General features: G+C 36.6%; 1 protein-coding gene across 5 annotated transcripts in view; it reads left to right on the top strand.

Annotated features, from left to right (window-relative positions):
- Positions 1-26050, top strand: part of CYRIA (CYFIP related Rac1 interactor A) — a 54293-nt gene that overhangs the window by 21052 nt on the left and 7191 nt on the right. For 2 of the 5 annotated variants that reach the window (XM_066314768.1, XM_066314771.1), the window contains exons 4-10: positions 14793-14872; positions 22478-22599; positions 23820-23925; positions 24974-25110; positions 25193-25270; positions 25544-25660; positions 25755-25834. In XM_066314768.1, the coding sequence (XP_066170865.1) occupies positions 14800-14872; positions 22478-22599; positions 23820-23925; positions 24974-25110; positions 25193-25270; positions 25544-25660; positions 25755-25834 (713 nt within the window). In that variant the 5' untranslated portion in view covers positions 14793-14799. Of the gene's footprint in view, positions 1-14522; positions 14607-14792; positions 14873-22477; positions 22600-23819; positions 23926-24973; positions 25111-25192; positions 25271-25543; positions 25661-25754; positions 25835-26050 lie in introns of those variants that run through there. The other 3 variants (XM_066314769.1, XM_066314770.1, XM_066314772.1) reach the window with 3 other exon arrangements.

A 26050-nucleotide genomic window follows, 5' to 3' on the forward strand; every position in this document is an offset into this window, starting at 1 on the left:
AGCCTAAAATTAAAAGGCTTTTCCTGAGTTTTACATCCCAAAAAAAGGATGGTTTTCCAGCAGGTGTTAATGATGAGATGTCTGCTAATTTAGAGACATCTCATTGAAATTTAATTAAGTTTTTGAAATTCAGGATGTAAATTTTCAGAAGTAGCAAAAGACATAAACTCAGTGACTTCTTCTGAAACAAAGGCTTTAATTTTTCACTTACAGGAAAAAATAAGGCCTTGGATTATCTCTTTAAGTCTTCCAAATATTTTTTTTTTTCATGAAAAAAATTGCAAGCCCTTTTTTTGCAATATTCACCTTCGTTAACACAACTTGCTGACTTCCTTCCTCAGCTGCAGTTCTTCCTACACTCAGAGGTCAGAAAAGAGCAAGATCAACAAGCCACACATCTGGCTGTCTCTCTTTCCAACTGGAACAAAAAACAAATTTTTAATGGCTTTTTGAGTTAATTGTAAACAATTTGGTTTTGGAGTCGCCGGCTTGCAGCAAATGTTTGTCGTAGGCGGATGTAGGGAAAAAGGACTATGTCCTAATGCAATTCCTCTGTGACCAGTGAGGAGAAAAAAAATCACTTAAAAAAAGAAAAGGAATGTCCTACTCCTTGTAGCATTAAAGTATGCTGAGAATTTTGAGTGCATATATAGGATATTTCACAAGTTTAAAATATATGCTTTGATGAGGCAGAGAGACAGAAGTACTTGCTCATTTAATTTTTCTGTTATCTTGTATACAGTAATACTAATTTTTCCACCCCCTTTATTTTCATAAGTTGTTTATGTATGAACAAACTGACAGTGATAAAAGACTAGGGACAAACAAAAGGAACAAGGGAAAACTATTTTAAAGAGAGAGTTCTGTTCTAATATTTTTCTCTGAAATTTACATTGTTCCTAAAGGCATTTCTCAAGTAAACAATTGTCAGAACCCTATGCTTAGAGTCATTACCCCTAATTAATATTTTGAAAACAAATCCTTCAATAATAAGTAAAGTGTAGTAGTTTTCTTACTTTCCCAGTTGTCATAATCTTTTATACTCTTTAGAATCAGGTAGCATCAGTATATCTAAGTTATTAGAACTACCTTTTTTTTTTTTTTTAGGTGTTTTCTGTAAAGTAAATGTTTGGTGTGGCTTTTATACTTTTACACTTCACAATAGGCTTGTTATTTTACAGCACTTCTGAAGCCCCAACTCCTTTTAAAATACCTTGCTGTAGTTTTTTTGTATCTTAATTTGGACTCACATTGCTCCCACATTTTTGTTGCTGTGTTTATTAGGTTTGTTATGATGGTTTTATTTCTCATCTGACCATCCTGCTATACATTTACAGATGTCTTGATCTGAAAAGTAAATTGATAATCCTGTTTGGAATTATGCCAAAGCATATAACAAAATTGAATAAAATGAATCATTCAAAGGAAATGTTTTCTGTCTATTTGTTTGTAGGAGGTAAAGTGTTCTGTATTATGGTTTTTAGTTGTCGAAATTAGTAGTTTGGGTTGCTAATGCCACTTAGTGGATATCTGCCTTAACTGCAGCCTTTTCAAAAGCCAAGTCAGGTGCCACACAGCTCTTTATTTATATATTGGAGTTTTCCTCCTGCTTGGAATAGGTTGACTATAGCATGTTTTCCAGAAACTTAATTATCAGGTGCATTTGAAGAAGTTAATTATAGCTAGTTCAGTTTTTTGATTAAATTTATTAAAGTGTAGGAATTCTTTATTACAGAATTTTGAACTTAGAAGAAAATAAGGTTCTTATTTTAATATTTAATTTGATTTGAAACATTAAACAGCAGTCTTAATCACTTTGCACTGATTCTTTAGATTAAAGAAATATTAATTGACTATTAATTACTATTAATAGTAATGTGATCATTTTGGTGGATTAGGTTTTGCCCTTTTGGTTGGTGACTGGGCAAACACTGACCTGGAACAAGGTGATAGTTCAGGAACTGAATCGAAGGAAGTAGTGAGTGCCTTTTGTTTGATGTATCCCAAATGGGAGTGGGACAGGCCCTGCTGTATTTGGGCTTTTTCAGACTTTAAATAACTGGTGAGAGCAGGGTGCTGATAATGCCAAAGTTGGGGGGTTGATCCCCACAAGGGCCATTCACTTCAGGGCTGGACTCGATGATCCATCCTCATGGGTCCCTTCCAACTCCAAATATTCTGTGACTCTGTAATTCTCCTTTGCAAGATCAGAAAGGTGAGATAGACACCAAATGTCTGTTCTACCACCATCATTGAAAGTTATCATTTCCTGAATATCTATATTTTTATAAAGTTTCTTTTTTCTAAGTAGTTGGGATGGCAGTATTAATAACTTAGTGTATTTGATACAAAATGTAAATATATTAAAAAGTCTGTCTTTTATCTGCTATGAATACATATATATAATATACTATAATCTATAAAGTATATTTTTTATAAATCTATATAAATACTACAATCTATATAATATGATTTTTCCTAATATTAGTGTTTTAACAGATCTGGTCTATACGAAAAGAATATCATGCTTTTTGCAATTTAAAGGTTTGGGGTTTTTTAATGGAAAAGATACTTTGCACTTTTGAAATGTTAATTGATTTAGATCTTTCAATTTCTTTTTAGTCTCTAAATCCTGTTCTTTGAACTTTGTTTTGATTTCAGTAAATTTCAACTAAGTTTTAAATATTTTTATATTTCCTATTTAAATGGTTGTTTGTAATTTGAAATCTTCTCAGAAACTAATGAATGGTGCCTTTTCAAGGATGTATTTATTTTAAATGTCACTTTTGTCACCTCTAAGTGTGATGGCAAGTTAGTTACAAGTAACAATGAAGCAAGGTTATGCAAAAGTAAACTTTAAAATTTTGCTTTATGCCTAAATATAGTGTATTTTGTATAGTTCCTGGTTCTAGAAAGCATAAAATGAATCCCTTTGAAATGGGATTCAGTAAAAGTGTAGTCAGAAAGTCTTGAATGTGACTGCTTCCTTCCATTTTTGTTAGCAGGTAACTGGCATTTTAAAATTGGAGATCTCATCCTGCGTACCTCTTCTAGTCAGACTACAAAACCGTTTCTTCATTCTCAACTCTAGGCTGCTTCTTGAATTCAAAAGAAAGAATGTTAACCCATACTTCTTGAAAAAGTGTAAATAAACGGAGTGTTTCTGTACAGATTGGATTGTGTACAGATTGTGGCAGATGCCGGGCGGGGATGCTCTGCTGAGAACCCTCTCCAGGCTCGGGATCTCGCTGTGCCGAGCCTGAGCAGCCCCGTGTGCCCTTCAGCCTTTGGGTGGGAATGACACTTCTGGTAATTCCAGATGCAGTCACAGTTGCTTTAAGCTAAATTCTGAGTTTCAGCAGGAAAAAGGGGAATTGGTTTCTAATATTGGTATTAGTTCTGAAATGTGGTTATTATGATATTGTCTGGATTGGTTTGGGTTTTGTTTGAGCTGTGAGGTAGAGGCGAAGGCGCTGGGGCCCATGCAGAAATGCTGACTGATCGCGCAGAGGGAGGTTGGAGGGAGGTCAGGGCTGATTTCAGCTGGTGTGAGGGCTCCATGGCCTTTTTTGGGTGGGAAGCTGGGCTGTGGAGACGGTCAGGGAACTGGTGAACCCCATCTGTAAGGAAAGGCTGAGGGAGCTGCGGCTGTTTAGCCTGGAGAGGAGAAAAGTGAGAGTAGACCCCATCAATGTGTGTAAAAGGGTGTCGAGAGGATGGACCCGGCTGGCTCGGTGGTGCCCGCAGTAGGACGAGAGGCAATGGGCAGAAACTGAAAGTTGGACCTGAACGTGGGGAAAGAACTTCCCTGTGCGGGAGCAGATAGTCCACGGGGGCTGTGGATCGCCCAAGGGGCTGTAGATCGGCCCAGGAGGCTGTGGAACGGCCCACGGGGCTGTGGGTCGCTCGAGGGACAGTGGATCGCTCACGGGGGCTGGATCGCCCCTCAGGGACTGTGGATCGCCCAAGGGGCTGTGGATCGCCCCACGGGGGCTGTGGATCGGCCCAGGAGGCTGTGGATCGCCCCACGCGGGCTGTGGATCACCCGAGGGGCTGTGGATCGCCCCACGGGGGCTGTGGATCGCCCAAGGGGCTGTGGATCGGCCCACGGGGGCTGTGGATCGGCCCAGGAGGCTGTGGATCGCCCCACGCGGGCTGTGGATCACCCGAGGGGCCGTGGGTGGCTCTCCCTCGCTGGAGCTGTTCCAAAGCCTGGCGCGGTGCGCTGGCGGCCGTGCGGCAGCAGGGGGCGCTCCCACGCCGTCCCGTCCGCACCCCGCTTTCCATGGATAATGGATAATGGAAAATGGATAATCGATAATGGATAAGGAGCCTCCGCAGGCCTGTGAGCCTCCCAGGGTGGGAGCCAACTGGCGTGAGTGGGTCTGGGAGTGGCCGCCATCCACACTGGTCAGTCAGCAATACATGCATCCATACAGGGAAGTGGGAGTAGGGTATAAACTCACTACCGTGCATCAATTTTATTGTCGTAATAAAAAGTTACTGTGCAAATTTCATTACTATACTAGGAATGGCTTCCAGGAGTGATTGGAATTAATTACTGCAGAGCCTGCCAGGGTCAGTACACGCTTTCAATTTTCATTTACACTTACAAGAAATCTAATTTTTAATTAAAAGGATGGTTTTAATTCTGCACCATCCATAGTAATCATTACCTGTTTGTCATTTTAGGCAAATGACAGGATTGTTAATATACCAAAAAAAGTTGCATTGGTTTTAGCAGCTCATGGTGAGGCACAAGGCTTGTTTGCCAGTCAGTGTAAGTAAAACACATTATTTGAAAATAGATTTACTAGGGAATGTGCTTCTTAAAGTATTAGGCAAGCACAATGCAAAATTAAGAATCTCTTTGTGTTTGTATCATTAAGAAGGCTAATGTGCTTGTCTATTAACACAATTTTCAAAGCAGGCTCTTGCAGAAAAATGCCACAAACCCATTCTGCCCTGTATGTCTTAATGAATTGAGTCTTTAATTTGAAAGTGTGTGCACTTTCAAACAAAATAATATCAGAAAGATTAAAAAATAGACACAGAATTAATTAAGAAAAAAGGAGGAGTTTTATTGAAATTTACACTTTCCAGTAACTCCTGCATACTTACATGTTAGACTGGTGTTTTGGAGAACATCTTTTATTGTTCAATCTTCAGTCTCCTCATCCTTTAACTTGACTGTGATAGCAGTCATTGAAAAATTCCAGAGTTAAGCAACTTTCCACCATGATTTATGTTTAATTTATAGTCCAGTATAATGATTAAATATTTTTTCCTTGGTCTTTCTGCTTATCAGTCTATCTACATTTGTGAGATTGATTTGGTTTTATCATTGAGTGGAATAATTTACATTTGTATTAATGGAATGTCTTCTGGATAGTATCTCCAGTTTATTAAAGTATTTTGAATTACGATCCTATTTTACAGAATATTTTAATTCCCTTCTAGCTTAGTGCATATTTTAAAAGGGTATTTTCTTCTTCCATGCCTGTCGCTATTTAAAAGTATTGAACAAATCTAGGTCTATACAAGAGATACTGTTTAAAAATACCATAGTCTTTTTTTCTTTTTGCCAGTTAACTGCTGACAGCTACTTTTTCAGATTTTCAGTGTTCTAGCAAAATTATGGTAATAAATAACATTTTCTCTCTCCTCATGTCTAGTGCTTTGTCAAAGTTCCCTCTATATATTTCTTATACAGGTGTATTGATTTCTGAGCCTCCGTTTTGTCTCTCCTGTCCATCAGAATAACCTGTTGTGCATTTTCTTTTCGGTTAAGTTTCCTCCACTCCCTTATCCCTTAAATCAACTTTCCAAGAGACCTGCCCTTCCAGGTACCTGAGATTACTGAAACTGCTTTTATAAAATCAGTTTAATTTGCTCTTTTCTCCTTGTTTAGTAACCTTCTCTTTATAATTTCTTCTGTTTCCATCCTTATATTCAGTTAATTCTCCACATGAATTATTCTAATTCATAGAACTCAATAGTAGCTTCCAGAAAGGACATTTATTACTCCAGAAACCTTTGGAGATACATGATAAATTAATCCTCCTGAAGCTTTTTGCCCAATTCTGTTACTCACCTTCATGCTTCAGCAGGATCTTCTTAAACACTTGCCTGGGTTACATGGTCTCTCAGGTTGATGTTTTGGGATGTTACCTACTGTTTCTTTTTTTTTTTTTTTTTTCTTTTCCTCACCCAGACACACATAGAAGTTTTTCTTTTACCTTTTTCTGAAATTTTAAATACATTTAAGTATACATTGTCCTCCAGTTTATTTGCAGTGGGTTTTGTTTTTTGGGTTTTTTTCCTAGTGGAAATCTTGCTATTTCCCTCAGCAACCTTGTAGAATTCTTGTAATAGGTCAGCAAGTTTTCTTATTTTTGTGATAAGATATTTAAATAAGACCACTATGACAAATTTTTAAACTAAAAGCAGCAAATCCCTAGAAAGATCCACATTTCATCCTTAATTCCTCAAATCTTGAGCTATTGGTAAATATTTCCAGGCATAGCTGTCTTAATTCCACTGATGTCAGTATCTTTGATTGAATTAATTGCCTCTTTAGTATTTTAAGATGTCCTTGAATTTATGTCCCCTTCCCTGGGAAACAATACTTGTAAAGACTCCTTCTGATCCATATCTTACAGATTATTACCCTCCAAACCATAAATACAAAATGGCAAAATGCATTATATCCTACATACTGACACATTCAGAGCACATCACTAGGAAATACACACTAAGAAATCCAGTCCCTGTAGAATTTATGTTTGACTTACTGAAATCAGATGTGCTGTTTTAGCATTTATGTATTAAAATGAGAAGTAAAATACTAAGAGAAGAAAGCTAGCATGCAAAGTCTTACTTCTGTTATCAATTGACACAAAAAATAATTGAAAAATTAAATCACTCTTTGGAAAGTTTTTACCATAGTTGCCCAGAGAGCTAGAACATGATGGTCTTCATCTTGTTTTTCAGACACTTGCATTGGATTTTCTTTGCATATAATAAAAATACTCTGTGTGGCATAATCAGAAGACTGAATGATTTTCAGTCATGTACAGGCAGAAAGGACTAGGAACATATTTTTTTTCTGTTTCTGATTTTTCATCCAAAACTCCTGTTTCTGATTCTAATTCTTATCTGATCTAGTGTAGATTTTTCACTCATTATATTCACAAATATTGAAACCAGTTACCTTCTCAAATGTTCAAATCATTACATTTCCAAAACTTAGTGTGTTTTAACATGCCTTTTTTCTTTTCTCACTACGAATTTGGTGAGAGATGATAAGGACAAGAAAACTTTTAAGAGGAAGATAATAGTGTGGCTCTCTCACAAGATCTTGGAGGAACTAAGTCAAACTCCTCTTGGAACAAAATACAGTGGGTTTATTTTGAAAGAAGAAACTCAAATTAGCCAAACCTGTCCTGTATCTTTTAAAGATGTCTTGGTTTTGCCAGTAAACAGCTGGCAAAAACTGATAGAGGCTTCATTTGTTGTGTTCAGAGGAATCGTGTCCCTGGATTGTGTAAAGCATCTGTGCAGGCAATGCCATATTCAGGCTAGTTTGCTCTAGTTACTCTGTGCTCAGGCAGAGGGATCAAAGTGCCACAGTGCTTTCTTAAATTCTAATATAATTTTACTCTAATTACTTAATTGGATTCCATTCTACATTTCTCTTGGTGTTTGTTTGTCTGATTTGTGTTTTGTTTTGGTTTTTATTATGACCAGATATCAAAATCCAGATATTTTGGTTGCGTGGTTTTCTTTCTTTCATGATGGCTGCTCTGACATTATATACTTTGATAACATGCAAGAGCTCTGTTCAAAGTAAATTCAGGTGTGAGGGTTGGCATATAGAAATATCCTCCTGCTGGATAAGTTTTAGGTTCATCTAAGGTAATTTTTTCTTTTCTTCCCTTTTAATTCTAAAGAAACCACAGGCCAAGCTCTGTAATCCTTGGGGCTACAGATACTAATGTTGGCTAGCTCTTTAAACATTTTGTGATTACTGAAAAACATATTTGTCATTACAACCCATATATTAATTCCCTTTGACTTTTTTTTTTTTAGGTTTTAATTGTGTCCTGCAATCTGCATATCAGTTAACAGCAAATGCTCTTGGCTAGAAATGTTCCTTAACTAGGAATTTTAATAAAATAGTTGTTCAAAGAGGGAATGATTCTTTTATCTTAAGTTACTTTTACCTTGGGCAATTTTCTTCTCTTATTCCACTTTTCACTTCTTTATAGCTATTTTCTGGCTTTGAGTTTTGTTGGGGTTTCTTTTTGTCTGTTTATTCTTCACCTGCCAAAGGAATGTGTGGCACTGATTTTTCTTTGCTTGTGTATAGGTTGCCACTTGGTGCACTTTATGTATGTTATTTCTATTATGAAAACCTTATAAATACAGTGCTTAGAGGCGAGCATTGGGGATAATTTCTTTTTTTCTGGAAAATTAATATAACTTACCTTCTGAAAAGAATTTGATTATGTTTTTGTCTTATCTGTGCCTTTGTAGAGAGTACTGTACATACTTTATTATCTAATATCTTTGGAGATTTGTGCAATTATCACCTCAACACAAATGTATGACTATTTTTACTTTTTCCTTAGTATTACAATACATTCTTTAACTTATTTCTAAAATAAAGTCCATAGAGAAATAATACCATTTTTGAAAACTAACTAGATTTGCACAAATGAGACTATTAAATTTCAGTTGTCATATTTTTTCTTCATCAATGCAACTGCAGTTTGTATGATTTAAAGACTTAGCAGTAAAACAGCTGAAGACAGCAATAATACCATATCCATGCAAATATTGTCAACTATAAGAAAACTGAAGAGATTATTAGAAAGAAGCCTACTGTGGAACTGATGGGAAGAAGTAATAGAAACATAGAATCATTTAGATTGAAAAACATCTCCAGGTTCATTGAGTTGAGCTGTTGACCTGATCCTGCCAAATCCACCATATCCCTAAACATAACATCTACGCATCTTTTAAATACCTCCAGAGATGGTGACTCACACACTTCCCTGGGCAGCATATTCCAGTGCTTGACAGCCCTCTCAGAGAAGAAATTTTTCCTAATATTCAGTCTAAACCTCCCTGGTGCAACTGAGGCCGTTTCCTCTTGTCTTATTTCTCATTACCACTTCCCTGTGGTCCTGCTGGCCACTTTATTCTTGATGCAGGCCAGGTGCCATTGGCCTACTTGACCACCTGGGCACTCCTGCCTCACATTCAGCTGCAGTTGACCAACACCTCCAGATCCTTTTCCTCTTGGCCACTTTCCAGCCACTCTTCCCCAGCCTGTAGCACTGCAGGGGTTGTTGTGACCCAGGGGCAGGGCCTGGCACTTGGCCTTATTGAACCTCATACAATTGTCCCTCAGCATCAGTCCAGCCTGTCCTGATCCCTCTGCAGAGCCTTCCTGCCCTCCAGCAGATCAACGCTCCTGCTCAACTTGGTGTTGTGTGTGAACTGAATGAGAGTTCAATCACAGAATCACTTAGGTTGAAAAAGAGCTCCAAGATTATCAAGTCTGACCTTTGATTGAACAGCATCATGCCAACTAGAGAGTTGCACTAAGTGCCATGTCCAGTTATTTCTTGAACACTTCTGGGGTGGTGACTCCACCACCTCCCTGGCCAGTCTGTTCCTGTGTTTAACCACTCTAACCATGAACAGGTCCTTCCTGGTGTCCAGCCTGAGCCTCCACTGGTGCAGCTCGAGGCCATGTCTTCTCATCCCATCTCCACTTGTGTGGGAGAAGAGACCAACCCCACCTGGCTACAGCCTCCTTTCAGGTGGTTGTAGAGAGTGATAAGGTCTCTCCTGAGCCTCCTTTTCTCCAGTCAAACACCTCTAGCTCCCTCAGCTTCTCCTCATCAGACTTGTGCCCCAGACCCTTCCCCAGCTCCATTGCCCTTTCCTGGACATGCTCTAGCACCTCGATACCTTTCTTGGACACAGCACTTGAAGTGTGACCTCATGACTACAAATCCCCTTGTCCAGATCACTGCTAAATACATTAACTGCGACTGAGCCCTGGGCAACACCGCTGGTGTCTGGCCACTGTTTGAATCTAGCTCCATTCACCACTACAGTTTTTTACCCTGTGCTCCTGTCCAAGCCATGAGCAGCCAGTTTCCCAAGATCATTTTTCGCATCTTGCACTTCTTCTGTTTCCTTACAAGCACTTCAACAAACTGTATGAGTGAATATCACAATGATTGGAATCATGCTTTTGATCTGAGAGATCTTGAGTTTGTTCAGATGCTGGTATATTTTTGAAACCACAATTAATTATTCATGCGGTAAGGTCTGTTGCAGTGCTTTAATGATGCTGATGTGCTTAGTACATTTCCCTCAGAATGTGGACTGGATGCCTCATGTCTCAACACACTTAGGTGTGCCACTAGAAGTTATCATTCTGAATCATCCATTGCCACTCTTGAGCTTGGGAGCCTCTGTTTCTCCTGCAACTCCCAGTGGAGCTGCTCATATAAACACGCACAGCCCTGCTTTCATTAAGATGATGTAAATGAGGTTAAGCAGTAGGTATTTGCTGATTCAGCTCATTTTGACAAAAGCCTTTCAGACCATGTTTATGTGAGTAGACAGATTTAGGAAATATTATCTGGCAAAGGAGCACTGATGAGTTGCAAAGACTTGAGCTGGTGAATGTGTCCTTTTTCACTAACACAAGGTTTTAAAGCTTTGGCTCTGTTACACCTTCAGTGTACTGCAGTGCTGCTGATGGTGTTGAATCAGTACTAATTAAAGTAGTCCTGTAAGAGAAGAAATCAATGAGTACTTCTCTAGCAATTTGTATAGTACTAATATAGCTATTACTTGAAAGTGGTGCAAAACTCCACACTTGAAAATTGTGTAGTTGCTTAAAACAATGTGTAAACCAAGATTTTAAAGCAGCATTGAATAATATGATATTTAGTGTTTAGTTAGTAATACCCAGTTTGGGAAGACTTACTAAATTTTCGAAAGTGGATTTAAGTATATAATAAATATATTTCAGTACACTTTCATTATATGTATATAAAATCTGTGGCAGATTTGAGGGGTGGAATTCTGATTTGTTTTGGGAGATAGTATTTTATGTATCACAATTCAAAAATAAACTGATTGCTTTAGTGGGGTAGAAGGAATTTATTTTCCCATACAAGGTAATATCTCTAGAACATTGAAATTAAATCAGTGAAATTTTAGGAACACAGTTATTTGTTGGAAAACCAGCTGGTGATATTTTGTTCAAAACTCAAGTTTTAAAACATGCTACTAGATAATGGTAAATAAAATCCAAAATGCTAAATGTACCTTCCTGTTCATTGCTTTATTGTTTATTTATGTCTGTACTACAAATTAAATGTTGAGCATCAAAAATTAGGCAATGAGGTTTAAAATGTCAACAATAGCTTAAAAACTGTTTTTTATGTGCTTATGTAATATCTAAAGGTAAGCTTTAATGGTTTGGAAAATAATAGGAAAAAATAAAATGTGAACATCATTGTCAACGTGTCATAATTTTTAAAGCATAGTTAAAAATTGGAATTTTAAGGGATTTAGACACTAAAGAGAAGCTGCTAGCATTTAGTGGTACAGCATCAGCAATATTTTTGTATATGCATTAAGTCTTAGTTCAACATTTAAAATGATTTTACAGTAAGTAAAATAAAATGTTTTCCGGTTTAATGAAATAGAATTTTATGCTCCTATTTAAACCTCTATGATTTGCTTCTGTACATCAGCTGTTATTTGCATTTGTCTTGCAACCACAGTATGTGTGTATATATATATATATGGATCTGCTCAGAATATGTGCTGTTAGTAACTTTGAAATCTCATTAAAATTATCCTGGAGGTGACTTTCAGTTCCTGAAGTTTGGAATATGTTATTAGAGATTTTGAGGAAAGACAGTTTGAAAGAGCCAAGTACTGGGAAGCAGCAGGCTATGCAGAATAAAATAAATCAGTTGGAGGCAAAGACTTGTGTTTATTAGCACTTCCTTTAAGGTGAAGGGTGGCCTTTTAATTTGAAATTAAAACTTAGTGTTGAATTATGAGTTACACTTGAAAGCTTCTTGGAACCAGATGTTGCTTTTAGTTCTGATTTTTAGGAAACCATAAAAAAATTTTATAAAAAATAATTAAAACATGTTTAGCAGCTGCCTGAACCATATTTTCTGGATGCTGATGTTGAATATGACTATTTTGGGGGTTGATGTGCTTTGACAATGGATAGTGTCAAACCAGAGCCTTTAGGATCACTAGAAAATGTCTCCTGCATGAACACGTGTGTATGTAAGTTTGTGATAGGCTTCTGTTCTGTATTTGTGACCTGAATAGCTGGATCAGTTTCTACACAGGGATTGAAGGAGAGGGAATAAAGTGAAAAACAAGCTTGGAAATGTAAGAAAAGTTCCGGAAAAATACTGTGAAATCTCCCAAGCCGAGATGTGCTGTACTTGTTTAAGAAGGATCAGAGGCAGAGCTTGGGCACATGACCTCAAACTACTCAATGCAAATGAGGGAGCATATCCTCAGGTTTTTGGCACAAAGGGTTTCTCTCTGTTCAAAGCATGCTATCAGCTAAAGCAGTTCTGGATGCAGTGCAAGCTTTGGCAGCAGAAGAAATGCTTGGGCACTCTCTGAAGATTGAAGGTGATGAGGTAAGATATGGCTTAAAAAGAGTTGAAAGTGAAGAATCCAAGCTGAGTCAGTCATTTTGATTGTGATGGTATTACATAATATAATTGTTTTTTCCAAGGTTATGAAAAACAAAATAAGTGCGTGTACTTTTGTCTTGTTTCTCCTAGCTGATGCTGACAAAATGTATTATACCAGTGTGATGAAAATATTAAATTATTGAAGGTATAAGTTTTAACACTAAAAAATCCATTTTGCTCTGTTTGCATGTTTTTCTCCTTTCTAGGCTAATCAGAAAGTCAAACTAAGTTTATAAGGTGCTGATCTTGCTCTGAAAGTAAAAGTGTAAATAATTTTTCCTGCATGTAATGAATGTAACGTTATGAATAATGGAAAATGTTTCTTTGTGTGTCAATTTTATATATGCAAGATGTTGCTAATTATGAAGGGCTTGACAGTCTGCTCACTGGATCTGTTCTGGAGAGAAAATTTTGAAGTGTTTATTGCAAAACAAAGCCGTTTATTTAACAAAAGCTTAGCTTACATGAAACTACATGTTCTGAACAGATTATTGATTAAATTTATATCATTTTATGGTATGACTGTAGCTGCTTTGAATTCTCTAGGCCTCACATTACTTTCCTAGGTTTTCCTGATGTAGAAATACACATCTTTTATATGCACATAGAAATGAGGGTTGATGATACTTTTCCTACTGTAATGCTTGTGGGAAAACTTGAAAAAAGCTTTGTCTCCTCATGTGGAGTATCAGCCATGTACATGCTTAGAATAATTTTTTGTGGTCTGATTTCTTAAGTGGGAAAAGAGTTAAACTGAATCACAGATGCACATCAGATGTGAGCCCCAAGAGCCGTGGTTTAGAGTAATGAGAATATTTCTCTTTGAGGCAAAAATCAGTTTTCAATCTGTGTTTTAAATCTAAAATTACATTTTTCTACATCCCTCCAGGCAGATCTCTTCATCCTGATATGTCCTTTTCATGGTTTAATTTTTCTGTCTTCTGAGAAAAAGTTTGACCAAGAAAGCTCTACTTCTACACAGTTTTAGAATAACTTATTTTCCTGTTCTGGCAAAAAAAACCCTCTCTCTTCAAAGCTCTTTCCTTTTTATCTTCCATAGAGACTTGCTTTTTTGAGAACTGGTCACTTTTCCTTTTGGGGGATGTTCATAACTTGAAATACAAAGAATTCCAAGATGATAAAAGATAGGAATAACAGATAAAAATAAAGACTTTAAACTTCCCCTTTTTACTCTCTTTTTTTTTTTTTTAATGCATACATACACTTTTAAAAGCTAAAAAGCTTTTTAGCTGTCCTTTTTCGTAGAATTTTATAGTAATATATTATAAAATCTTACTGACTAGAAACAAATAGGTGGGGTTTTTTTCCTTATAGTGAGTTATTTTCTTAAAATGACATGGAATTATGCTAAAATCTAAGACAAGTGTTAAGATGTCTGTTTTTACTTTGAAACAGTATTCAGTAATTTGGATTCCAGCAATTTAGAGAATTAACAAATAGAAATATAGCTCTGAGTTTATTTCTCTTGCTAAGTATATAAACTCATAAATACCTGTTTATACATTGGGATGTTATCCTGATGTTTAAATTCCAATTCATTGAAGGGAATTATTTCTGTATTTATCTGAGATCTTCCTCTTTCTGCATATGTATCACAAAATTCACCATCAAAATGTTTCTCATTGTCCAGAACTTGCCAAAATGTTGAATATATGATGCAGACTGTGTCAAGCTCTTAGCTGTAGTATTCTGAGTTTACATGTATAACTGTTTATGATTTTGTTGCATTCACTAGGTTTGCTGGGATGGGTAATCTTCTTAAGGTCCTTACCAGGGAAATTGAAAACTATCCACATTTTTTCCTGGATTTTGAAAGTAAGTTCAAACAATTTCAAGACAATGAGAGAATCTTTTCCCTGACTTAGCAGCAAACTGAGGGAAAACTTAAAATCTGATTGCTTACAGTGTATATTTTCCAGCACAACCAATCTGTCCAAGTCCTTGTGTCTAAAATCATTTGTTCACTCAGGACTCCTTTTCTCTTCCTTTTCTATTTTTCAGGAACCAAATGGGAAATCTTTTAAAAGTTCTCACTTGCACAGAGCTTGATCAGGGGCCAAATTTTTTCCTTGACTTTGAAAGTGAGCAAAGCTTCTTGCCTGGCTTGCCTTCTTTGCTTATTATTTCCTAATAAACTGCATGTGCTTATGCATCATAAAGCAATTCAAAAGGGATTTGCAAACAAATCAAATTACATTTCAGTAGAATATTGCTTTCTGATATTTATAAAACCATACAAAATTACTTCATTCTGAGCAGAGAAAGGGGCAGAGAGGTAGATATGCAAGTAAAACCTTATCTTGAATTAAATTCAAAGCACCTATGAGCCATTGTTAAACTTAAATATGAATAAAGTCAACCTCAACTTTCTTTAACAAATCAGGGTTAACAAAAATTGTGATTCTTCCTTGAATGGAAATACATGTTGGAGATAAAAAGATAGGAAAAAATAACCAGTGGAGGTGGAACTATTTTTATTTGGTTGGGTGATGATTTAGCTGGGTTTATAGTTTCTAAAAAGTAGTGAAATGGTCAAAGTGTATGTGCTTGATTGCATCTCTCTTAATTGCATGGTTTTCAGTTGCAGAACTGTGTTTCCCATTCCAGTTGTCTTGTCACATGATATTTAATTCAAAGCTGTTTTCACTTTTGCTGACTACAGTTTTCCGGCATGTACTTCTAGACACTGTCACCAAATCCTTTAATATGGGTTTAATCTGTCTTCACTACATATGTGAAATATGGGGTTTTTTGAAACACTGACAGTGTGGGACATTTTCTCCCTTAATACCTCTCTTCTAAAACAACAAAAAAAAATAAGCCAACCAAAAAGTTTTGAGAAAATCTAGTGGTTTTAAAATACTTCCATTTTGTAGCATGGTTTAAAAGAGCATTTCAGGTGATTAAACACATATTTTGTCATCTTGAAATAGTTTTGTTCTTTAATAATTTATTCCTGAATTATTTTCTGAAAGAAGTAATAGACATGCTATGAACGTGTATGTCTATGTACACTTGGAAGGACTGCTTCAAAAAGTCATTTAAATACATATTTAAATCTGATGAAATTGTTCAAACATGCTTTCTTAGATGAGAGCTAGAATGTATGACTGGAACTGTGCACATACCTTAATCTTCTCATCTAGATCTTAATTACCTTATTATGAAAAATCGGTTTTGAATTATGAAAAAAAGGTTCATAAAGGTAAAGTTTAGCTTTAGGATAAGCCATGTATCCCTTCTTCTCTGTCTTTATAATTTAAAAACTTTACTGTCATCCCAGATTGTCAAATCTCTATCCAAACCGCCACTTAATTTTTTTCTACCAAACTTTGAGGGCCTGGCAGTGCTCTGTGGCTTTGCCAAGCTACAGTGAAAGCTTTCAGCTGCTCTGAGCTTCCAGGTTTAATCAGTCCCATTGTGTCCTTGTTGGCAAGAAAGTGTTCCTGACCCAGGCTACAGGCTTGGCAGGAAACAGGTGCTCTGGCAGTGAGGAGCCTTGGGAGAGGTCGTGGTGAGAGAGGGAAATACTGAATTTGTTGCTTTGGCAGTGAAGGTTGTTTTTCTTTCCAAAAGCACGTGGCCAAAAACTGAATGAAGTCCCTTCTCCCACGGGAGGTGCCAGTGGTTAGGGCACACCAGTCAGGCACACCTACCTGGAGAGGAACAAAACTGTCAACTCCAAATTTCAGGGACTTTCATGCTTGTAAGTGAAAGTTTAAAAGTTTTTCTCACCACATACAGTCCCAGAGGTTTTAGTGGCACAAAATCTGAATTTGCTCACAGGGATGTGACTAAAAAAAGGGCTGTGGTTTTGTGCTTTGGTCCCACGTAATTTGCCATCATACAGTGGAAAAGGACACTCTGAGTGAGTGGACATGGGTCAGAATTTGGTGTGGGCTTGCTGGACGTGTGGCTTTCTGTGGCCTGCGCTGTCAGTTCAAGCTCAAGAGTGAACACAAGTCACTAGAGTTCGCCATTCAGAGGATGATGAGTGTGCTGAGCTGATGTGTTTACTGTATTCATTATTTGCATCAGCATCTTGCTTTTTAGTTTCTGTGGGCTTTTTCATTAGCTGGCTACAAAAAAAAAAAAATAGTTTGACATCATCTTTTCCCCTTCCTTTCATGCAGATATCCACACTGTCAATTGCAATTCTTTTTGACACCTAACATTATTCTTCAGTCCAAACTGGAAACCAAGTTTTGTGATTCCATGGTCATACTTGAGAAAAACTTGAATCCAGCATTAATTTCAGTTAATGCTGTATAGCAAAAGCAGTTCTGTTTGCTGCCCAGTACTCATTTTAGAGTTGGGCAGTTACTCTAGGTCTGTGTGGAGAATAACATTATCCGTACAGGTGGAAAGGTCTTTTCCTTGAGGGGTATAGCAGACTTCATGCATTCAGCCAAATTATTTTTTTTTAAGGTCTGCTGAAAGGTTTAAATAAAAATAATTTCATGCTTCTTAGAAAGTGCACCATATTGCTGTTTTACAATTGGATCTTGATGGGAGTATTTTTAATCAAGCTACTACCTCTTGGGTTTGATCATATACCACTTACTTTATCTTAATTCCTTCTTACTGCTCAACTTGAAAATAATGTTAGGAAAAGTGAGTGCCTGGCAAGTCTTGAGAGTGGCAAGTCTTGAGCATCTGTGGATTTCAGGATTTCACAGCAAATTCTATTGAAATGGATTTTGTCAGTTCAAGAAAACTGTTTTGTACTTTAAATGTTGACCTTATTTAAATTAGTTGCAGATAAATTAATTCTGGGTATTTGAGATTTGAGCTCTTTTTGTACAGTCTTGTGAGGTTTTTTTGTTTTTTTTTTTTTGTTTTGTTTTTTTTTTTCTTCTCTCCCAGAAAATCTATGGTCAAATCACTGCTGCCTTTTCCAGACAAAGTAAACAAATAATTCCACATGAATTCTTGGCAATAACTTGAAAGCTAATGCAACAATTTATTTTGAATCTAAAAGACTAACACTTATAGATTATTTGTAGATGTCCTTAAGTGACACCTACAGTCCCATCCTCTCCTCAAATACTTTTTATAAGATATTTCTAACCTCAATGTAAGCAGGTTCTTTTTCTTTTTTTTTTTCTTTTTTTTTTTTCCAGTGTTAGCTAGGTGGATTTCACTTGATCCTAGTTAAATCCCTCTCATGCCTCCAAGAATCTTATTTTCTAGGATTCCCCCACATCCCCAGAAAGGTTCATGAAATTTTCAGTTATTATTCATGTACGATTAAAAGGGTTTATTAATAGAACATGTCTGGCAGCAGAGCAACTGCCTACTTTTCACATAATAGGCTATTAATTAATACCCTTGTTGCACAGGCAGCAGGGCTAGGGATATAATCTGGGTCCAGCCTGCAGGAGGTTGCACTCAATTCCTGAGCTGTGGAGTGCCCTGAGCCAGAAACTGCAGCTCTGTCAGAGAGGTGCTGTGTGTGTCCATCCCCCACCCACCACAGAGCTGAAGCTGGGCACTGATCTCCCTGGCACAGCACCCTGCCTGGAGCCAGTATTAACAAGTTAGGGAGCTTCACTTTATTCTAGCTAACTTAGGAAGAATGAAATTTAAAAATCCTGTGTAGCCTGGATAGGGTACTGTTTCTGTCCAGTTCTGGGGGTTCTTTAATGTATTGATTGTAAGAGGTTCTGGTCTCTCTAAAGTGCTACTCACTTTAGTTACAATGCCTTTGCTCATTTCTGAGTTTTTCTTTTAATTTTGTCCCAGATTGGCATGGAAAAAAGTCATTGTCATGGTGAGAAATCTGAAATAGGACTTCAGCATTATGCAGTTAAATATGTGTGCTGCTCTCTAACTTGTAGGCTGGTGTAATTATTTGCCACATTCAGAAGTGGGCATGACAAGAAAAGCTGAAAGCAGAGCCTGTGAAAGCTCTTATTTAACTCACTTTCTTTTGCTATGCTGTCGAGGCCAGAAGGGCATGGTATTTTTATGACAAATGTGATTTTACATTCACTGAAACGGAAGGACTAACCAGCCTCAGTGGGAATCTTCTTAACCACCTAAGGGTGGAATAAAGTTCTCAAATGTTGGTCTGCATTTCAGATTCAGAAAGGAGTGTGTGAATTCAGTGTGAGTTGGAAGTGCTCCTTCTAATAGTGTTCTTAGTACTGTTCACAGAACTGTTCTTTCTTCATTAAAATTAATTACTGAGATATTGTTAATTTGATATCAGTAAAGGCATCACATCCTTTCTATATTAAGTCTTGTCCTATGAGTACTAATGTTTTACCTACCTAGACTATTCTATGTTTTTTTTTAACTCACATTTGGCGGAGGATGAAGTAGATACCTTACATGTTAGGAAGGTTTTCTGAAAAAAATGACAGGTATTTTGCTAAGAAAATAATGATGATCCCACTTCCATGCCCCACCATTCACTTGAAATGTTTAATGTATCCACAAATGAACTGTAGTGGGTCCAAGTTTCCTCTTGTTCTTTGTGAAGTCTGACGTTCCATCCAAAGCATGGCATAGACCATGTGTAAATGTGAAAGAGAGCATGTGTTCATGGAATGGATGAATTACCATGTCCTGGTTATTTCTGATGGAGCCAGTGGAAGTGTATTTCTATCCAGAGCTAAAATTTTCAAATTTTGCTGGTGGAATCTGGGAGATTCAAGCCTCATGTGACTCTTGCATTAATTTGTTACAGGATTCATGTAGTTGTTTGGTTTAGGGTTCACATTAGAGACATTTGTACAAAGGGAGGTGAATGGTTTCTCTATTTTGTCTTATTAAAGATAGAATACTCTGATTGCTGATCAGGAGTATTCTAAAAACTCAGCCTTAAAATGAAGTGAGTCTGGCTATTATGGTAACTTGTTACTGAGAGGGCTTGCATTCACCATGGGTTAGTCAGTGGAAGTGGTTTCATTTATAAATGGGCTCAGGTTCCTGAAGCACATGCTGGTTCTCTGGTGATGTGGGATAAGAGGTGAGCGCAGCCAGCCAGTGATTCCATACTGTGGTTCAGGACTGGCATTTTTTAATTAAGAGCAAAGAAACAAGCTTTAGTTTCATTGGAATAGCAAGCCAGTTTTAGAAGTCAAAATCTGTCATGAAGTCTTGATTCCTTTTAGTTGTTGTTGCTATTATTATTATTGTTAACAGTAAGATGAAATTGTTTTCAACGTGATCCATTATGGTTATTTCAGCTGACCATTTTTGGCAAGATCTTCTTGTAAAATCCCTTTTGAAACATGACCATGGTCTTATCAGAACATCTGTTTGCATAACTTCTATTTCATAAATAAATGCATGGGGTTTTTTTTTAAAAAAAAGCCTGTATCATTCTCCCTACCTTTCTTTTTAAGCTAAACACTTCCAACATAAATATAAACCGCTTCTGCAAATGCAAGCTAAGCCTGTTGCTCTGGAGCCTTTGCTGCCCTCTTCCTCTCTCTTCCCTTTCTTTCCCTCTTTCACACACTTACCTGCCTCTTGCTCCTACTTCCCCAACTGCTGGGATACTACAGAAAGCTCATTAAGTTTCAAATATTTCTCCTTTCACTAACTTCCAAAAGATGAATTGGGAAATTTTAAAAAAGACTTACAGTAAAGGGTGTTACTAAAAGCCTTTTTGAAGTCCCAAAGTCTTGTGCAGTCTATAGCATTTGCATGCCCCTTAAGCACTAGAACTTTTAAAGCAAATAAATTGTAAAAATTAACATGGAAGTACCTTGTAACCAACAACGTTAAACAAGATGCTTCAGGTGACCCACACATGCAGATTTTACATTCATGAACTGCACTAACAAGTTATTTATTCTCTGTTAGTATTCACTGAAATTTTATTTTCATTAACTTGTTTAACTGTTAAAATGCCAATACTGATTTTTGTGTGACTCCTACCTTCCCCTGCTCTGTTGTTGTATGGTATGTAACTATTTCTCAGGATCATTGCTTTTCCCATTAAAGTCAGAAGGGTTTTCTGTTTTGCTTCTTTATCAGAAGATGCCAAACCCCTTATGGTGTGTACCTGAGTCTTCTTGCAGCTTGAGGAAAGAACCAGTCTGGAACACTGTAAATTTAATGCAACTGATGGGCCAGTTCAACAGCCATGTCCCATGGGATTTTCCTGTTGGGACAGTTTTCCCTTTCGGTGCTCCTTTCCCTCAATTTTTGAAAGATAGTTGAATTTTTTAGTTACGTGAAATATTTTGTCTATAAAACCCAGCTAAATAAGCCCAGTTCATGTTTATTTTCACCTTTTAAATAAGAGAAAGGAAAACTTCCAGAATAAAAGGGAAGTCCAGTCAGTATTATGTGTGCAGTCTCATGTGACTCATGATGCCATAAGAATATGGGAAGTGTTTTAAGTATGAGTTGCTTTGAAGCTACAGATATGTAAATCTCAGACATCTGTGTCCTGTTCATGAAAAGTCTGTAGATTACTGAAAACATTTAAACAAATTATCTGAACCTGAGACATTGTGGAGTGAATGCCTGTTTTCCATACACTCCAGTGTCAACCAATTAATTTGTTTTTCATAGGGACTGTGTAAATGAATCTTATCCTGATGCATGGGTAAAAAATTCATTTCTTAAGGACAATGAGATGATTAAATAGGAAAAGTGTTTTTAATATTTCTTGTCTATTAATATAAAGGTCAATGCAGTAGCTTAACCTAATTGATGAGTTTTGAACTGAATTTATCTCATTACTCTTAATTCAGACAAGCAGTTTTTAAATTCTAAGATTCAACCTCAAGGTAATTTTATTCTTTCATAAAAATTAGCATTCCACCTTTACAAACTAATAGAAATCTAAGGGAAAAAATAGTTGTGTCTCTCTAGAAATCTGCTGGGATAATATCATTGTTCCTTCATGTATAGAGTGCAATCCCATATGTAGGTCATCCAGTCTTTGGTCAGTGCCTGTCATCTTTATGTTTTAAAGTAAAAGAAGACAGAAGATCTCTGGCTTGTCTAATGTGCCAGTGTTCTGGGGATAACATCACTCCCTGGTGTCACACTGCTGTGAAAATCCCATAGGAGAAGATTTGAATAGGAAAATTGATCTACTTTCAAATATCATTTTGCTCAACAATAAAGGTCTACAAGTCACTCACACCCTGAAAACTGATTACTGACAGAGCTGGATTTATTTTAGTGGTAGGAATGATATCTGACATATATAAGAAAAAAAAAATGGTGCTGTATCTGTTCTACAAAAGGAAAAATAAATTACCCTGGTTAAGGAAGCCTGGAGGAAAGTCAAAGTGGAACATTATCCCACTGCTCTATCCATTGAAAGGCCTGATTTTATCCCCAAGCTGCAAGAAAAGTGAGCAATTCTTTGTAATTGAGCCATGGAGCTTGTGAAAGAGAGGGACTGATGCATTATCCTATTTTCTAATAACATTGCTTTATGATACTGCTGCTCTTTAAAATGCTGCGTTTTGAGAAGAGGCATTATGAGCCAGAGCATACAAAAACTGTACTGTTTTTCCTTTCTTGCTATAAAAAGCAGAAGCTTGGATGTTAGCAGAATGGCAGTATAATTGTATATTTGGAAAAACTACATCAGAATGGAGTTACACATAGCCAAGCTGGATGTGGTATTGTTAAGTAGAACTGAGTAATTTTGCTGTTTGTACTGCAGCTTCCTTTTGACTTTGTGCATTTTGCTTTTCTCTTCTTAGATGCACAGCCCACAGATGGAGAAAGGGAGGTCTGGAACCAGATCAGTGCAGTTTTACAGGACTCAGAAAGCATGCTTGCAGATCTTCAGGCTTACAAAGGAGCTGGACAAGAAATTAGAGATGTATGTTTGTTAATGACAGTTCTTTGGAAGCAAAATCAGGCAAAACTCGATGTGTTCTTTGCTTCTGTTCTCTATCCAAGCACATTCTATGAATTCAAGGCAAATTGTATTTCTAAAATATGTAACAGGTTATGCAAAACATTCAGTATAAAGTTCTAATTTGAAATTATAAAATGATGGCCGTTGGAACTTCTTTCAGGTTTTCTGTTACTAATTAGTCATTATTTTTCACTTCAAGAAACACCATTTCATATGCCTTATTTCATGTATCTCATGGCAGAAGTCAAATTTGAGGACATGGAAGAAGTAATACTGAGGTGTCAGAAATACGTGATACAGATAGTTGTTCTTTTCTGTGTGGGCCTGAGAGATTTTAGCCTCCTAGCAGCTGCTAACTTTTTCCCAAGGAAGAATTTCTCAAGAAAGTTTCTTCTCAAAACAGTCTTTGCAAACAACTCTCCTTTCTCAAAACAATCTTTCTCCAGGTGGTGTTTTGCTGTTTCTCTAGTTTAACCAATGGGATTAGAGAGGTGTCGTTCCTATTCACCAACCATGTTAAGTCTATATTGGAACACCTTATAAAAGGTAGTAAGAATTTAGACAATAAAGCTTTTTCTATGCTCTTTGCCTTCTGAAATATTTGGAGTAATTCATCTTTCTTTCATGTCCTACAGCAACATTTGTGTAAGTTGAATAATGAACAACAGTAAATTATGACTTCACATCCATTTAGAGGCATCTTATTCTGTGAAACTGGTCCTGAAGTACACTTTTGAACTGTGACTTAGAATTCTTCTCAGGTGCCAAAACTTTTCCTGCATTAGATGTGCAGATACTCTTAGTGTGAGCTGTTGGTTACTTAAAAACCTCAACATGTTGAAGATGTCATAAGCATTAAAACCTGGAAAAAAGGCTACTTTTGCAATCAGTAGTCACACAAAAGGTTATATCTGCTGCTTTTACGATAGTTTTGCTCCCAAAAGAATATGCTAGAAAATATTTCTATATCTCAGTGGTTCACTGTAATGAATGATTTTAAATCAGTTACAGGGGGAGAGGGAAGGTGAAAAACACAGTATTTTATTTAATCTTATGCAATACAATTTCTCAGAATTCTTCTATGTTTTACAATACTTTTTAAAATAATTAGAAAAATTCCAAACAACCTCTTGCTCGTTATTCATTCATCACAGATCTTTACAGTAATATTTTTATTTCAGGCCATACAAAATCCCAATGATATCCAGCTGCAAGAAAAAGCATGGAATTCAGTCTGTCCCCTGGTTGTAAGGCTAAAGCGCTTTTATGAGTTTTCACTCAGATTAGGTGAGCCCTGTTTTAGTATATCTGTTTAATAGGTTTTTTAATATATAATGGAAGAGGAAGTTTTGTCTTTCAACAAACTTATAAAGAGTTTTAGAGTTAATATTATTTCTGTTTGATATCAACAGACATTTAACAGATATTTTAATAAATGCAATTGTATTTATCAAGGCATCTCTTTAATCTTGATTTCATAGTTTGTTAGTTTGTTTATATTACCTAAATAGCATACAAGCAGAAAACATTATAAAACTACAATCTTTTTCTCTGTTTCCTGTCATATTTCTGCACTTCAGTGATCCATGTTGGACTAAAGCAATTTTTTTTTTTTTTGTAATTTGGATCCTTTGGAGTTTTAAAAGGAATATAAGCCAGTAATATTTTGAGACTTTTTAAAAGCAGAGATAATGGGGAAAGTATATGAATTAACTCTCTCACATGGTGAAAATCCAAAGTTGGATGTGTTGTACACTGACTTTGTCATCTCAACAAACACAAAAAGTGAAGCAATTACTTTTTTAATTAGGACTCTTGAATATATGTATGAAGTGAGAGGGCTCCTAGTGCAAGGGTATTCTTCAACATCCTCTAACTATGTCTTTCACATTTTGAGTTCTACTAGTAATTACAGGCATAGAAGCTGATTTACATTGCTATCTCTGTTACTAGAAGTGCCTAAGAGAACACTTTTAGTAGCAGAGATGCCAGAATAATCTCTATACTGAGATGATGGCTAATTGAGGAAGGTGAAAGTGTTGAATATCTGAATACAAGAAAAGTGCTTCCTCTAGAATTTTTGATAGGGATCCCAGATAAAGGGTGACAAAAATGGAAAAGAATTCAATGATACAAAATGGAGAGAAAATGGCAGAGCCTGAAGAGGCAGGTGTCTTTAATTAATGTTTCTCACTTCAGAATAATATGAAAAAACACTTCTGTTAGGGCTTGGCATGTTTGGAGGGTTTCCTCCCTTTGAATGCAGTATGTTTTAGATATGTAGTTAAAACTTTGTATGGACTGACTACAATTTGTGCTTCTGTGTTTTATTCAGAGAAAGCCCTGCAGAGTTTACTGGAATCCTTGACATGCCCTCCCTACACTCCAACTCAGCACCTGGAACGGGAACAGGCTCTAGCAAAAGAGTTTGCAGAAATTTTACATTTTACTCTTCGTTTTGATGAACTTAAGGTTAATAAAGTCTTTCAATACATGTTTATTTTCCATGTATTTTGAACCAAAACTGATTCTTTTCTGTTTGTCTTCCTGGAAGATGAGAAACCCAGCAATTCAAAATGACTTCAGTTACTACAGGCGGACAATAAGTCGCAACAGAATAAACAACATGCATGTAAGTAAATAAACTGATGTGCTGAACTCAGTGAGGAATTTATTTATCAGGATGCATTTATGCCATTTGTGGCAAAGTTTGTTGCTTTTGATTCAGTAGCTGTCATGTTTCTCCTTCACAACAAGAGTTAATCAGCAGTCTGGATGAAGTGATCAGAGAGGATTATTCAAGCAACAATCTGCTTGCTGACATGAACATGTACTGCATCTTACTCTTGCTGCTGGCAAGATTTTAAAGAGTTTTACTGACTATTTTTTCTCCTATTTTCATCAGCTAGACATTGAGAATGAAGTGAACAATGAAATGGCCAATAGGATGTCCCTATTCTATGCAGAGGCCACACCAATGCTGAAAACCCTCAGTAACGCAACGACACATTTTGTATCAGAAGTATGTAAAGGGGGAGAAAGGTCTAACACAGACATTCTTGATTTTAGTTTTACAAGATACTTTATTGAGCATTGCCTTTTTCTTACCATTACAGAACAAAACATTACCAATTGAAAATACAACAGACTGTCTAAGTACTATGGCCAGTGTATGTAAAGTCATGTTGGAAACACCGTAAGTTTTATCTTAAATCTTGTGGAGCTTGTATGACAGAACTTATATTTTAATTAGCCATCTGTAATGCTTTTTTTCCAAGTGAATTCCTGTATGTTTGCCTTAAGTTGTAATCCTTTTGTATACAAAGCACAGCCTGGTATTAAAAAGCCTTGCCTCCTGTTCTAACCACCTTATGACATCTTTCATGAATCAGTGTTGATTTCTGTTGGGGAG

Source organism: Sylvia atricapilla, chromosome 3 (assembly GCF_009819655.1).
Source record: "Sylvia atricapilla isolate bSylAtr1 chromosome 3, bSylAtr1.pri, whole genome shotgun sequence".
NCBI classification, from domain to species: domain Eukaryota; kingdom Metazoa; phylum Chordata; class Aves; order Passeriformes; family Sylviidae; genus Sylvia; species Sylvia atricapilla.